General features: G+C 40.4%; 1 protein-coding gene across 1 annotated transcript in view; it reads left to right on the forward strand.

Moving 5' to 3' along the window:
* ULK4 (unc-51 like kinase 4) overlaps positions 1-15,771 on the forward strand; it is a 207,008-nt gene that overhangs the window by 144,988 nt on the left and 46,249 nt on the right. Inside the window, 3 exon segments of the mRNA XM_056857060.1 lie at positions 8,059-8,225; positions 11,164-11,262; positions 12,962-13,147. Of these exon segments, the coding sequence (XP_056713038.1) occupies positions 8,059-8,225; positions 11,164-11,262; positions 12,962-13,147 (452 nt within the window).

Genomic DNA, 15,771 nt, shown 5'->3' on the forward strand with positions numbered 1-15,771 from the left:
AGAGAGTTTCTACAGTTGATAGAGATGCACTGTCCCCCTTCCTTCTTCCCTTCCCTCCATAGTCTTTTGGTATCCATACATGGCATCGCTATCTGCTTTTCAAATAGCGGGAGGGATGTTATTGCATGCTACAGAATTAGACACCGGTGACAATGAAAACAGAAAGCATGCCAACTGGTTGCAGTGGGAAATCAAAATGATTTAGTGGTGGTACTTGGGGCCAATGAAAGTGGGACAGTTTTCTTGGAGTAAAGTAGTCTCAACTCTACCCCTTTGCTTTCCCTCCCACATTTATTTTGATTCTCTTTGAGAATATAACAGTGCAGTCCTGTGCAGAGTTATTGCAAGCCCATTCATTTAAATAGGCATAGGCTGGAACACCAAGGAATACCAGGGTCACTATGCAGAAGAAGGCAATGGCAAATCCACCTCTGTTAGTCTCTTGCCTTGAAAACCCTACTGGGTTGCCACACGTTGGCTGCAGTTTGAGCTGTCAATTTGAGCTGATTTTATACATAGGCTAAAATAACTTTGCATAGGATTGCACTGTTCAAGGACTAATAGCATCCAGTTTGTAATGTACAGATTACTTTTGCTCCTAGACAGGCGTTTTCAGCCCATTGTGATTATGTGATTATTCTCTGTGATTTGTATTCAGTCTTCTGCTTTTGTCCTAGCCTCCTTTGTCTTTTGTGTACATCCTCCAGCTGTAGTTCACCTAATTCTTTTGAGAAACAGTGCTTTAGACAAGGGTGAACAGGGTGCTTCTAACATGATGGGAGAGGTGGGCTCATAATGGACCTAACACTGAGTGGGCAAAACGGAGACAGACCAGTAAGGGCAACAGTGTAAATCAATATCAGTTCTAAAATAGTGGCAGAATCCAATAGTTCTTTAACCAGCCCACCTCTCATATTCAAACTGCTTTTGTGGCTGTCCTGACTCTCTTTTACCTGAATTTATCAACAATCCAAACTAAACCCCAGCTAGCCTTATAAAGGCAGCTATGTCAGTCCAAGCTAGCTCTGAAGCACTTTTGGGCCAACAAAATAAAGTGAGAGAGAGCCACAATATGTAAATGGGCTGAATCATGAAAAGTGTTTTTTTTTTTTTTTTTTTTAATGTCCACTGTTTGGATTCTTTTCCCAAAGGGGTATAGAATGAGGTCATTTTTCTGTTCCACTGAATTTTTGCTAAATATGAGTCAGTGTAAACATTATACAATACTGCATCTAAATTAGAAGTCTTCCATATAACATGTTAATACAACTTGACTCTCCACCCTCATGTCTTATTCCCATGGAACAAGTGCAATCCAAGTTTCTTAGAGCTGCCCTGCAATTGCCAAGATGTGTATCAAATGCTATGATCCGTTTAGAAACTGGCATGATGAAGGTGGAGGCAAGGGTTGTCTTGTCCTCGCTTTATCTCTGGCTGAAAATTAATTTCAACCCCAAGGGTCTTCTTCTACTGATTCTTTGTGATACCTTTAGGTCAAAGTGGATAATAGCCATTGAAGACAAACTAAATAACCTGGGTTTTACCCCCCTAGCACTACTTCAGTTAAGGTGGGATCAAGCTAAGTCAACTATAAACCAAAGGGTTAAAGATATCGAGCAACAAGTAGATCTAGCAAGAGTGCCCCTATTTATGGCTCCCCCACTCCAAATTTATCGCTGCACCGGCAGCCTATCTCTGTTACTTAGAGATAAACAAATATAGGAGGGCTTTTACCTTGGCTAGGTGCGCAGCCTTACCCTCTGCTATGTTAGAGGGGAAATTCAAGAAGATTCCCAGGGCAGAGAGACTATGCCCCTGCAAATCTGGGGATTTAGAAACCACTGAACATGTTCTCCTGAACTGTAACTTTTACACTATACCCCGTTCTAAGTTTATTGAGCCCCTCATACTGAGAATAGGACCTGACAGGGAAAGAGAAAAGATAGAAAAGCTCCTACAAGGAGATAATCCCTCAATCACCTCTCAGGTAGCAAAATTTTGTACGGCTGCAATGAAAATTCGTTGCCACAGAGTAGTCTCTTAGTCCAAATGGCAGATGTAACTTGGATGTTATTTATTTTATTTTTTTAAGTGACTTAAGACTCGGACTGTAAACCTTTGTCGGTAAGACCATTTTAGTCCATGTATCTATCTAGAAGTATTAACGCTAACTTTTGTCAAGCATTCCAAATACAGTCATGAATGTTAATAGTTTGTGATAAGTAATTTAATATTGCAGTTTCGGTATATTCCGGGGATTTTCCTATCTAGATTTTACAGGTAGTTGTCAGAAGCAATTCTCTGTTTGTTGTTTGTTTTTAATATAGTCAAAGATTTCGGGTGGACAGGGTGCAACTGAGAATCCAGGTTAACGTTTATTTGACAGCAGTATTTTGTTTAAATCAGTCTGTTTTTAAGAGTTTTTAGTTGTAAATTAACATTGTATGAAAAATCTGTTGCCTTTCACATAATAGCTTTGAATGTATGCTGCTAGAGTATTATGTGAAATAATATTTTCCATGTGACTTATTGGCTGTAAGAGTTTTCTGATCTAGAACCAAAGAAGCTCGGTTGTCTGCAATTGATGAATTTGGGCTTTTCCTCATGTGTGTGTGTATGTGTGTGTTGTGACACTGTTGATGACCCTCTGATGATGACAGTACCCTCCCTTTAAAATCCTGAATATTTGAGGCATGTGCAGAAGAAAATAAACTGATTTCACAACTGAAATTTCAGAGACAAGGCAGACATGCGGCAGAACCATACCCAAGCCGATTCCAATTCTTTTGGATCAACTGCCAAGAATGTCAGGATTAAGTTGAGCGTACAGAAAAGCTGTTTCTCTGGACTTTGCTGTTAATCTGACAACTTCCCACATTCTTTGCAGTTCTGTAAAAAATACTGTCCTGTTAGCAAGCAAAACAGAAAAGCAAAGCTTTACAGCTGGGGTGTCAAACATATGGCCTGTGGGCCTAAACAGGCCCCTTCAGAGCTCTTATTCAGCCCAGGAACACCTGGGGAAAAGGCTGGAGGCTGTTGGGGTGAAGGACGGGTCAATTTAGTTTTTACCGGCTGAGGCTCCTTGCTCAAAACCCAGCAGACCTATCCAGAATGACCTTGGGCCACATGGGGGGCGGCAGGGAGTGGTGCAGGCTTGCCTTTGGCAGAGAGAGATCTCCCTCTGGTTTGCAGCCTGCTTTTAAAGTAGAGGGCGCCAAACTGCACTCTCCTTTACAGCACATGCAGTTGGCCTGCTTTCTTTTATCCCACGTTGGAGCTTGGTTTTCCCAGTTCTTGGAAGGGGATAAGCTGGGGGGCGGGCAAGGCCATTTCTATTTCCTGGCAGAGGCGTCTTGCGCTGCAGAGAGGTTACTCATGAGTAGAGTAGAACTGCTGCTCTTGCTCATGAATAGAATAGCTGAGCAAGAGCGGGGCTTGCTCCAGGCAGCACCTGTTGATTCTGGCAGGGGGAAAGCTCCTGTTGCTGCCTGCCTGCTTGCCTCTTTCAGAGAGAGCTCTGTGCGTTGGGGTTTTTTGGTGTAAAACGAGACCTGGTGGCATGGTGTTCTTGCTCGCGAGTAGAATGGCTGGCTTTACTCACAAGCAACTGTTGGTTGCAGTGGGATGCTGTGCTCAAGGATAAATTCCGTGAAGTTGGCATTAGCAAATTTTGAGGTCTGAATTACCCCCAACTTAAGGCTTTGCTGCTAAAATGTTGTCCGTTTGGACAACATATGTATGTGAACAGCTCTTCTCTGTAATGAATGTTAATAAATCAAAAGTACGTTCTCAGCTTACTGAGACACCCTGAACATCTTACTCAAAATTGCTACAGCACAGTGACTCCAGATTTTGATGCAGTAGTTCATTTATGTCATATCTGGCCCAGCCCAACCAATGAGTTCAATACCCGTTTTACAGTGTTATACAGAAAAGAACCTGCATAAGCCTAGCTGACAAAGGGTTTATTGGGGAGGGAGGGATATTTTATTTCTGCAGAGTTTTCAGTTGTTTTCATTTCCACCCTTGTATTTAAATTGATTGTCTCTGCAAGTATGTAGGTTGGATCCATGGAAGGAGGGGGGAAAGTGGTTTATTGTTCCATCTCTGCATTATTTTGTATATTGAACTTTCCTCCCACGCATACACATTATTAGCAGCCTTGGGGGAAAACAGTTGTGCTTTGGATCTTCCTGAGTCTTGTAATACGGACCTTGACTTATGGACTTCAGTTTGACCCAATAAGAGAACTGATGTGTTCTTGGGGGGATTTTTACCCATAAGGCAAACGTGTAACTTGTTTTAAGGCTACATATTTGTGCTATCCCAACTTCCTTATAATTTGAGTATGGAAAATATATTTAGAAGCAGCTTCTGTCCTAATTTTGATTTAGGTAAGCTGCAGATTCAACTTGTTGAATCTTGTTTTATCTGCAGTGATTTAGTAGGGAAGGCCTGCGCTGAGGTCTTTTGCTAATATTTCATATATCACAGCATATTTACTAGTGAAGTAGTAAAATAATTAAAACTCAGTAAAACTTTCAAATTAACCTTAAGATGCAGGATACTGCAACCAAAGCGAAAAGGTTGAGCTAAAAAATAAGGCCCAAAAGTAGGACTTGGTCCTACTTTGGGGCATTATTTGGTCCTACTTTGGTCATTGTACGATTTCACATCAACTCTGTATGAGTTTTATGTATTTATTGAATGTGAATGACTTGCCTATGGTATAGGCCTTATGTTTTTAACTGTACTGTGCACCATATTAAAATTTATATATTGGTAATTTTAGTGTTTTGTAGCTCAACCTTTTTGCTTTGGATTCAACATTTTAGTTGAGTTTAATTTGTTTCTTCCCCTCTTTTGTTGTTGATGATGATTCTGCAACAACATCTGGTATAGATTCATATCTATATGAAGATAGGAAAATTACTTCCCCCCTCCTAGCCACTTCAGCTTGGGAAAACACCATTGGGGGAGGAAGGCAGGAGCCTTTCCCTGCAGCTGCAGTGTAACTGTGGGGAAAAGGAGTTTGGCCTGGGGAACCTGGATCCAACTCACAAAAAAAGTAACATGTAGCTTGTCCCTTAGTCATAGTGGCCTTATGTACACAGCAAAACACAGTGCAAAGGGTCATTTGTCCACAAAGTAAGATTTCTGTTTGGTAGGCACCAGTTCGTATTGGACTGTTTACTTTGGCTTGCTAAATTTTAGCTTGATGAAAAGAAAAATGACTGATGACAGATTTGGAATAGTAGGAACATGTAATTGTGTTTGTGTAGTTTCTTTTTGTGGGCAGTGGTGACATCACCTAAATATATCTGTGTGCAGCCTGTTATTTGTGCAGAGTATGCTAAATGTTAACAGAAACGAAGCCTACAAAGAGGAGGAAATTAAATAACAAGATCATATATATAACATTGAGACTTTGATTTAAGTAGAGAAAGGCCAGAACATTCAGTATATGGGCTTGTACTTGTCTGAGCGTGGAAATAATAAAAGCTACATAATAGAAAGGTTCAAGAGTGGATTTTGAATGTCCTGTCTCTTTACAATGGCTTCAAGTAATGTTTTGTATTTAACTACTTTTAGGAGTTGAAATGGGGAAGACCTTAAACAAACACATCAGCAGAATTTTAATAAATTAATGAGCAATTTTCCAGGGCTTTGTCAAAATCTGTTTACTTAAGCCGCTAGTAGGTTCTTTCTGAGCACTTCTGCTCTATTGTGTTGAAAACCTGAAATTACATTACTTTCTAAATGATATTTTAATACTTACAAAGCCCAGTACTTTAAATAATGTTGAATTTGCCTCAAAAATGTATGCTGAAATCAGTATGTGCAGGTGTAATACCAAGGGATCTTCTTGCTTGCATTTCAAGTAACAAGTTTGTCTTATACAGTCTTGACTTTGCCTCTTATTACCAAATATATAACCCTTTACATTCTGAATGCACAGCATTGTTACAACTATGGCATGCCCTAGTGCAGCTGGCAATGCAGTGTCCTGGATTCTATGGTGCTGTCAGCCTAATACTTTTGTTGTTGCAGGAAAAAATATCTCTTGTTAATCCATAGGATCTGTCTCTCTATATATATATTTCATTTTGAGCTTGATCAGATTCTTTACTGTTTGCTCATTTCTCAGAGAACCGTGCCTTAATTGGATTCTCACCTTTATACTGGATCACTGTCTGTCCAGATGGATCCCCATGACTTGCCACCTTCCCTCGAAGTTCTCAGCACTTTTTTTTGTGATCATCCAATTTTGAAGATGCACATAGTCTCAATTTTAGGAATAGTTCAGTTTGTTGGCTTGAATTTTTAGGCTTGCTCCATCTATATTGGATTGCTTGTTAAATTATTTGAAACCTGTATGCCTTAGTTACTCTATGTTAACTGGACAAACAAATGTGTAACTCCCCCCCCACTCCTATTTGGCATTCTGGGAAGCCCTGGTTTGCCTTACCATGTAGTGGGCCTTGCCAAGCCAAAATGAATGCTTACAGACACCAGAAAATACTGGCTGCAGCTGCATCCATCACAGGAAGATCTTTTCTTTTGTTACGTTTGGTTTTAGTAGGTCACATGTTTGCAGCAGCGTAGGCTTACGGGAAATCCAATAAGCTAGTTAAACCTTGTTTTGCTGGATAGAGGGAATCAGAATCTGTGGAACAGCAAACTAAAGTTTCAACGAAGTTCCGCTGTCCTGGAAGTTACTCTTCTACATTGCGGAGGGATTAGGGAGATGTTGAAACACAAACTGATCTTCTACATGATAACTACAAAACATTTTTTGCTAAAACAAAAAAAAGATCATATAATTCTTTTATCCCTCAGTATTTTCATTTATAAAAATGAAAACTTTTTATTTATTTATATTATTTATAAAAACTTCACTTTTAACTCTGTTTAATTTTATGCTGCCCTGAGTTCCTTGGAGGAAGGGACCATTACCAAATGAGTTTGACACATTTTCGCCTGTGGACTGATTTGAAAGATGCATCTACACAAACATTTTCCTTTGTACCGTGTCTGCTCAGATTGGATGGTCTCCTATCCATGCATGGTCTGCAGATAGCTACCAGATATGCTACAATTCTTTACTCTTATGTACTTTTTACTATATTTTCATTTATGAATACGTTATGTCAAATTAATTAATCACCTATTAAAAGCTATTTATTCTTATCAAATAGCATAACTCCTACTGAAATTGTAAGGACCTGTCACTCTGTCCTGGTCCTACTTGTGTCTGGAGTAGGAATGAACCTGAAAAAGGGGAAGAGAAGAATAGCACAAACACACTGGACTGTGGAAAATCCTTTGTCTGTGATTAACTGTTGTACCCTTGAAGAAAATGAAAGCCGAAACACATCTTGTGTTTTGTTGGTGTTTGGTGACCAACTAGGGAAAATCAGGCCACAACTTTATTGACTATGGGTTCCTCTGGTCTTAGCACAACATAGGCTTGGGACAATGGGTGCAGCTGATAGCCCAACTGCTGACAGCCCCCCCGGTCACACAACCAGCTATCCGAAATGGGCTGAAGCCCATGTTTAATAGAATTTATTTTATAATCGCAGCCAGCGTGGTGTAGTGGTTAAGACGTCGGACTAGGACGGGGAAGCTCTGGTTCAAATCTCCACTTGTGCCATGGAAGCTTGCTAGGTGTCCTTGGGCCAGTCACACACTCTCAGCCCCAACCCTGGCTAGTATTTGGATGGGAGACCGCCAAGGAATACCAGGGTCATGATGCGGAGGCAGGCAATGACAAACCCCCTCTGAACATCTCTTGTCTTTAAAATCCTACAGGGTCGCCATAAGTCAGCTGTGATTTGACAGCAAAAAAAAAAAAAAAAAGATCAATTTCTTCATTTAAAATATGAATCCTAAAAAAGAAAATGTGTTTATGAAACATGAAATTGTGTCTTTCTTTTTTATTTCTTTATGATAATATATGTTTTCTTGTAGAGCTGCCTTCTAAACCAATTTGCTCTACAAGTACTGTGTATATTTTTTTCTGTCTAAAAGTATTCTGTCTGCCTACCTTTTTAGGTCTAGTCCATCATGTCTGTAATCTTCTAATAGAAACTGCCACTCTGTGCTTGGATGTGGATGATAAAAGCAACATCAAGACAGCAAATGCATTGCTCCTCTCCTTGCTTGACATTTTGCACCACATGCTGATGTATACAGCTAATATTATCCGTCTGACATTACAGGTAGAGAGTCTATTTTCTAGTAGAATGAACACCATTGTACAGATCTTTAGTGTTGTTGCTGTTGTTCATATTGTATTCCCCACTAAAAACTTCCCGAAGTTAAACAGTCTGGTTGAACAAGTGACATGTCTGAAGTTTTTACAGGCAATGGCTGTCTGTACTTGTGAGGGGTTTTTTTTTAAAAAATTAGCTTTTAAAAAATAAATTTAGTAGTAAATACCCACAGTGGATATGTGTCATGGGCCCTGCCTTGGGAGCTGAGGACTCGGAGGACTCTGAAGCTGAAGTGGAGGAAAAGGTTGCCTCTGGGCCTTCAGTACCTCCATTGCAGTCAGTAGCACAGGAGCCTGAAACAACTCAGCAGGAACCACAGCTAGGCAGAGAGATGGAACAAGGGCAGACAGACGCTACTCTTCCCCCAACCCCTGCAGCGGAAGCTGAGAATGGCAGCCCTCCAAGCTCACCTGAACCTGATAGGCATATCAGGACTCGGCAGCGTGTGATTTTGCCGGGTAAAAAGAGAAGTGCTCACTTGGAGAGGCTAAGCAGACAGAGAACTGGTGCTGAGTCGTTTCAGGATGAAGCCTAGCTTGGAAGTGCACTGACTGATAAAGGCAGTGCAGGCATGCTTTCACTTTGCGGAAGCAACCGTGCAGTTTCTCTGTGTTCCTGCTACCGCCCATGATTGATCTTTTCGGCCGTGACTCCTGCCTGCTTTGACGACTCCTCTGACTTCTGACCTTGGTAGATAGCATAATCTTTGTTGCCTGCTCCGAAAGGGGCTAAATACCTCCCGCACGTCTGAGGACTGCGGGCACCGCCCAGCCCTTGGCCTACGCCGGCACAGCATGCTAGATTTTAAATAGTCTCTTTAACTAGAGTTTTGAACTATTGTGCATTTTGTTATGGGCCTGAACCTTTGCATATTTCATATTATGTGTTATTATGAAGTCAGCTATTTGATGTACAAAAGCAATAAAAATATCCCATTTGTCTCTTTTGGAGATGGATATTGTTTCCATCATGATATAATCCTCCCAATAAAAAGATTATTTGTTATCTTTCTTTTAAATTGCACCTTCATATTAAAAGCCTATGGCTTGTCTACATAGTGGTTTTTGAGTAAAGATGTACTAGCCATGCATATCCATATAATCTAATCTGGGTGAGAAAAGTGCTGATAGTGGTTTGTACCGATCCTCATCCTGAGCTGCCTGGATGGTCTGAAATATAGCCCATGGTGATTTTATAGTGTTACCTAGGCTGTCAAATAGGCTTGTGAAAACTTTGCATGAAAGGTACCTGTGTGTTACTTTTCCAAATGTTGAATTTGCACTCTGTGAGTGTTCAGATGTTAAACAACCATTCCAAATAGGCAAAAGATTGCAGATCAGGTTTTTCTAAACAGCTTGCAGTCTGCCAGGGTAGCAGGATATAAATTTTATGTTGATAGAAAAAGCCAGTGTAATCAATGAAGGCTTCAGGGAACCTTCTGGGAGCAGGCTGGTAAATTTCCATTAGGTAGGATGGTAGGGATCTGATGGGCTATATTAAAAAAAATGACCTTTGTGTGGGGGAGAAAAAGACTTGGGAATTCTTTCTTTTGGGGGGAAGGGAGAGCCTCAAGGAAGGAGGGCAACAAAGCGGCAAGGAAAGAGAGACAAACATGAGCAGAACCTGGGTGGAAATCAGAAACTTTTGTTTTACTATTAGAAACAAAGTAATCCAAATTGTGCAGCATATGTTTCATGTATTTATAGTGCCCTTTTCTGGTGGCTCCCTCCCGTTCCTGCCAGAAATCTCTCTTTTGGAAGTTCTGGGGTAGGGGTGTGCATTCGGTAAAGCCAAGCTGGGGGAGGGAGGGGGGAAGCCAAAAAATACATTGTCAGTATTTTCTGGCTGTTTTTCCCACTGGAAAAAAATGGGTTTTAAAACTATAGCCGGTAATCCTGATCCCCAAAAAGTCAAACAACATCAGTTTTTTCTGGAATCATTTTGAGATCGCCAGCTACAGCACTAGAAACTCCTTTTTTAAAGTGGGGGGGGGGAGAAAAACATTTGGCACATTTGTGCCAAGCACTTAAAAGTTTTAAATCCCTCCCTTCTCCGTTATAGTCTATGGGGAATCTTTCTGATGCTCTGGGAGGGTGTATTTTTTAAGGTAGAGGCACCAAATTTGCAGCATAGCTTCTGGTGACTCTCCTTAGAAGAACCCCCACATTTGGTAAAGATTGAGTCAGGGGTCCAAACTCATGGGTTCTTCTACGGAGAGTCACCAGCAGCTATGCTGCAAATCTGGTGGCTCTTTCTTAAAAAAACAGCCCCCCGCAAGCCCCGGAAAGATTCTCCATAGAGTAATGGAACTACATTTTTTTGAGATTCCCCAAAAAGCCAAGGAAAACCCATACTGGTATGGTATTTCAGGATTTTTCAGGAATCCCGAAAAATTTTGGGTCTAATATACGCAAATCCAAACAATACTGATTTTAGGGGGGTACACCCTTCGTCTGGGGGTTCTCATGAACAGTACTTTAAGAGGCATGAGACAATGAGGGTGGTTTTTGTTTTGTTTTTTAACATGAGGGAATATTCAGGCCTTCCACCTACCATCCCTAATAGTATATTCTAGTAACTGATATATGGCATGAGGCTAGCAATTGCATTTTTTCTTAGACTTTGAATTAATTATATAAAAAGTCTGATGGGGATGATATTTAACATCATCTCATTAGAGAATGCACTACTGGACTGATTGTTCAAACTAGTCATTAGATGATGTGTTTTTTGAACGATTATCTTAAGAAAAACAAACAATGCTTAATATCTTGAAAATAAACATTTAGCAACAAATAGAGCCCTGTATTGAAGTGGCAATGGTGATGATCTTCTGAAAGCTTGCTTCCAAATATTCTTCTTATGGTTTTTTTTCCTTATTAAGGCACAGAAATCTGGCACAGGAGGGGACACTCAAGCTGCTGAAGATCTCCTTATTATTAATAAGCCGCTGACAGACCTAATTAGCCTGCTTATTCAGTTGGTAAGAGCTTCTTAACTCTGTTGAAAAGTTCACTATTTTCTTTTTAGCTTACCTATCCCAAAGACTCTAATCAAATTAACATGCCAAAAAATTCCAAGAAGAAAAATAGTGTTTCCAGTTTTCAAAATTTAACCATATACCAAGAAGCAAGATACAAGGGCCCAGCACATACCATCCTTATTAACATACTATCACAGTACCTCAACTGTCTGTTGCCACTTAACCTATTTCACGTTTTAATAGAACCTCTATAGCACATGCTTGAAGGAAAGAACAAAAAAGGGGGCAGTGAGTCGCCACTCTTTTGACAAAACTACACCCCCAAATGCCAAAGTGAAATTGCTGCAGAGCATGTGTGAAAGGGAAAAGTCAGAAAAAAGAAGAAAATGTGCAGAAAACTCCCTCGTGAAGGAGTTCTGTTGCCAACTCATGACTGTGTTCACAGCAGCGATGACTCCATGTGGGAAATCCTCACTGTGTGAAAGTAGTCTGAGATTAGAATAAGGGGTTCTTGTTAGCCCTTATCTAACAAGTAAAAGATGATGAAAATTCTCCCAATTTAATGCGTTGGTCAGATGCAGAAACCTTTTAATGTCCTACAGGACACTTAACATTAGAATTGTTACTCATTTGCCAATTTCTGTTTACACTGAAATATGTTTTCCCTTCCATCTATATGTTTCATTTTGAAATTCCTTACGTAACGAGCACTTCTAGTGTGAACTGTAGCTTTAGTTTTCCATTTCGGTTGTTCAGTCCTTACATTTGAAAAGCACACAAACACTTTTCTGTTCAAGTCTTTCTATAGACTGCCATAGTTTCCTTAGCCATCTTCCTTGCCCATTCAAAAAGAGTCTGGAAATGTTGAAGTGTTATGTTTTGTATTATGTTTATGTGAATGGATTCAAGTGCCAGTTGGCTAGCATATGCTTTACTGTCGAGTTACACTAATGATTAACTGTGGGCCAACACAGTTAATCATTGCACTTGTAACAGTTCTGACTGCTTAATAACATTCAAGCGATTGGGAGCAAGTCACAGGATCTCATCCACCTCTGCCTTCTTCTTTCTAGAATATAAGTTCCACACACACCCATATTTTCTGTGGTTAAACATTAGATCTGTTGGCCATGATTAAGGCTAAGGAGGGTATCCTTGAACCACAATTTGGAACCACAGTTCAAAACCAAAACTGGTTTCAAATTGTGGCTTGGGGGGAACCATGGTTATTTACAGCCATTCTCATCTTTTTCAGAAAAGGCTACATGATATTTCATGTAAAGCAGAAACTGTTGTTTAAAGTATGAACATCAATGTTACTGTGTGCACTAACAGACAATCCGCATAAGACCCACACAGGAGTGGAAAGAGTGAATTAAGTCTTCTGATCCTGCTCAGTTTCACAAATTGAAACTAGGCTCCCTACACTGTTAGCATTTTGAAGGAAAAAAGTAATAAAACACCCTACCCCCCCTTTAAACCACTAATAATAGTGGGGGGGGGCAGTTTCAATTAGCAAAAACGAATGAGGGTTGAAGTCTTAAATTCCCTTTTCACTCCTTTTGTTGCCCCAATCCAAATCAGGACTGTATACATTTAATTTGTCCTTTATAAAGATATGCAATCTTTGTCACATCTGTTTGTTCTCATGTCATTCATAACTCTGAGACTTTCATCTGATTTACTTTTTTATTTTTAGCTTCCAAGTGAGGATACTGAAATATATGAGAAAGCATCACAGTGCTTGTCATTGTTAGTTCAGCTCTATGGTGGGGACAACATGGATAGTATGTCTCCAGAAAACATGGGCAGCTTTGCTGAAGTATTGCAGTGCAAGAAGGAAGTGAAAGATCAAAAGCTGTTGTTGAGAGTCATCAAAAGACTGGTAGGTTAACTATTTAATTTTCATTGTTATCATAAAAATAGTTCTAGTGCCAGTTATCAGATCTGTATACAGGTGTACCTCGTTTTATTGCACTTCATAGATATTGCTTTTTTTAAAGCAAGTCTGTCAGTGCCATTTTTCCAACAGCATGTGCTCACTTCATGTCTCTATGTCACATTTTAGTAATTCTTGCAATATTTCAAACTTTTTCATTATTATTACAGTGTTTTTTTAGACATAATGCTATTGCACACTTAATAGACTACAATATAGTGTAAACATAACTTTTGTATGCACTGGGATACCAAAAGATTGTGTGACTCGCTTTATTGGTGTAGTCTGGAACCAGTCCCACAATATCTCAGAGGTGTGCTTGTGCTATGGTGTATAGATAACATTATTTTTAATTAGATATTTCTGCTTACAGACGTATAATCCTGCTTGGTTCCAAGCTGGGTGGTGGCTAGTTTTTTTGTTTTAAAAGTCTGGTCTTCTGATAGGAGAAGCTTGAAAACCCTCTTCAAGCCACAACTGTTGGAGGAAGTCTCACTGTATAGCCATTTATGCAGGGTCAATTTTGATGCTCGGTCAAAGCTCTTTTTTTTAAATGCGACCTTTAAAATGCTTATTCACAGTCCCGATGCAAAAGGAGAAATTCCACCCTCCACTCGCCTGCTCCTTTGTTCCTTCCATTAGCCAACCGCCGTTTGCATAGCTAATGCACGGCTGTCATTTTGCATGGCTCCTTCAGGGGATTCTTCGGTGTGGGGGTGGAGTAAACACACAAGGTAGCATTAAAGGGGCTCTTAAGAAATGCAAAGTAGGTATGCGCTGGCTTCGCAGTCACTTCCTGAATGACAGTTCAGCATCGTGCAGAACTCAAAAAAATATGCGGGGCACTTCAGCTTGGAACGTGCTGCTAATTACCAAGCATAAATGGTCTATCAGAGGAAAGTGTCAAATTTGGCTGAGCAAAGTGGCAGGATACAAGACAAAGTATATGAAAAGGCTCTAAAAGTGTCTAAATCTGGGTCTCACTAATGTCCTGGACTACTGAAACTTGGAAGAAAGATTTTCAAAGCTGTTAATGGCCACTTTGTAGGCAGTTTCCATGCTGTTGGGAAGCTTTAAAAAAAATTAATGCACTTCACAGCATTTCCATAACTTTTCTCCAATCTTTACCAAACCTGCTTTGCTGCAAAGTTTTGGGAAAGAACGCAACAAAGCCTGGATGGCTGCCATGTGGCTGAGAAAGTTTGGGTTTTCCCTATTCCAACCACATGGCAGCCATTGCCCTGTCCCTGTCATGGCCGTTTCCTCCCCCTGCCACCGCGCGGTTTTTGTTGTTGTTGTTGTTGTTGTTGTTGTTATTTTTAAATCAGCAATTGAATATTGGTATAACAGATTTGTGTATCAGTTTCTCTGAATTCCCAGCTTTCATTTTGTTTTTGTTTTTAAAAAGGTCTGTAGACTCTTTTGTTGTCGGGTTATAAAGGGAAAGGCGTATCTCTGCAGCAAAAAGGGCTAGAGGCTTACTTTTTAAATGAAAGCTGGGAAGTCAGATAACCTGTAACCGAGATTGTTATAATTAGATTCATTTAAAAAGCCCAAGTGGTGTGAGGGTGTGGCAGCCCTGCCTGGGGAATCGAGAACGGAAACTGCAGGGAAACCTGCCATGTAGAAGCCCTGTTGCTGCTGCATTGTATCAGCAGTCCCAGCAGCAATGGGAAAACTACGCAAGCCTTTTCCCGTATGGAAAACACCATAAAGTGTAACAGGCCCAGACCATTTAGTTTGTTAACTTGGCTCCTCTGAAGCATGGAAGATTCTTCTTGTATTGTTAAAGCCATTTTGCTCTGGAGAATCTGCACACCACTGGGTCCATGCTTACCTCAGATTTGGGGGTGACCAATTCATGCTATTCATTGGAGTGCACTTGCATGCTTTTAGAAGGGCCAGTGCCCAAGATTATTAGATGACTGTAATATGGCCAGTCTGTAATAATTCAGGGCATCAGTTGGAAGAAACTAGGCAGCTCCATATCACATTTACAGAAGCAAGTCTCATGCTACCTTCCTGAAGATCCAGAAACAGCACAGTACTATATAGTGCCATGAGAATGCAAACAGAAATGCTTGTTTCTGTATATTTCTGGTCTCCAGATGTGCAGATCTAAGAAGTGTAGACCTGCACTCCATACTTTTCCCCCTTCCCATTGGTCATCCATCACATTATCACAGCTGATAACTCAATAACTCAGCTTTCATAGTTTATATGTACAGTAAATTAGCAATGTGAATCATGCTACATTTCTAGTTCTGATGACTATTCATGTACATAGACAGCCAATTCCTGAAAGCTGGAGAGGCTGGGGACAGCGTTGCCATGGCACCGTGGCTGCCATGGGGCAAAAAAAAGGTAAAAATGGGGGGGAAAGGCCCCTTTGAAAACAACAATGCTGCGCCACCCAAAAAGGTGGTGCAGCAACACCATTGCATTATGGGGCGTTCCCAGCGCAAAAGGGGTTAGGAAGAAGAAGAAAAAGTTATCTTCATCAACTGTCTCTACCCCGTGCATAATTTCATAAACCTCCATCATGTCCCCCTTAGTCGTCTCTTTTATAA

This window comes from Euleptes europaea, chromosome 11 (assembly GCF_029931775.1).
Source record: "Euleptes europaea isolate rEulEur1 chromosome 11, rEulEur1.hap1, whole genome shotgun sequence".
Lineage (NCBI taxonomy): Eukaryota > Metazoa > Chordata > Lepidosauria > Squamata > Sphaerodactylidae > Euleptes > Euleptes europaea.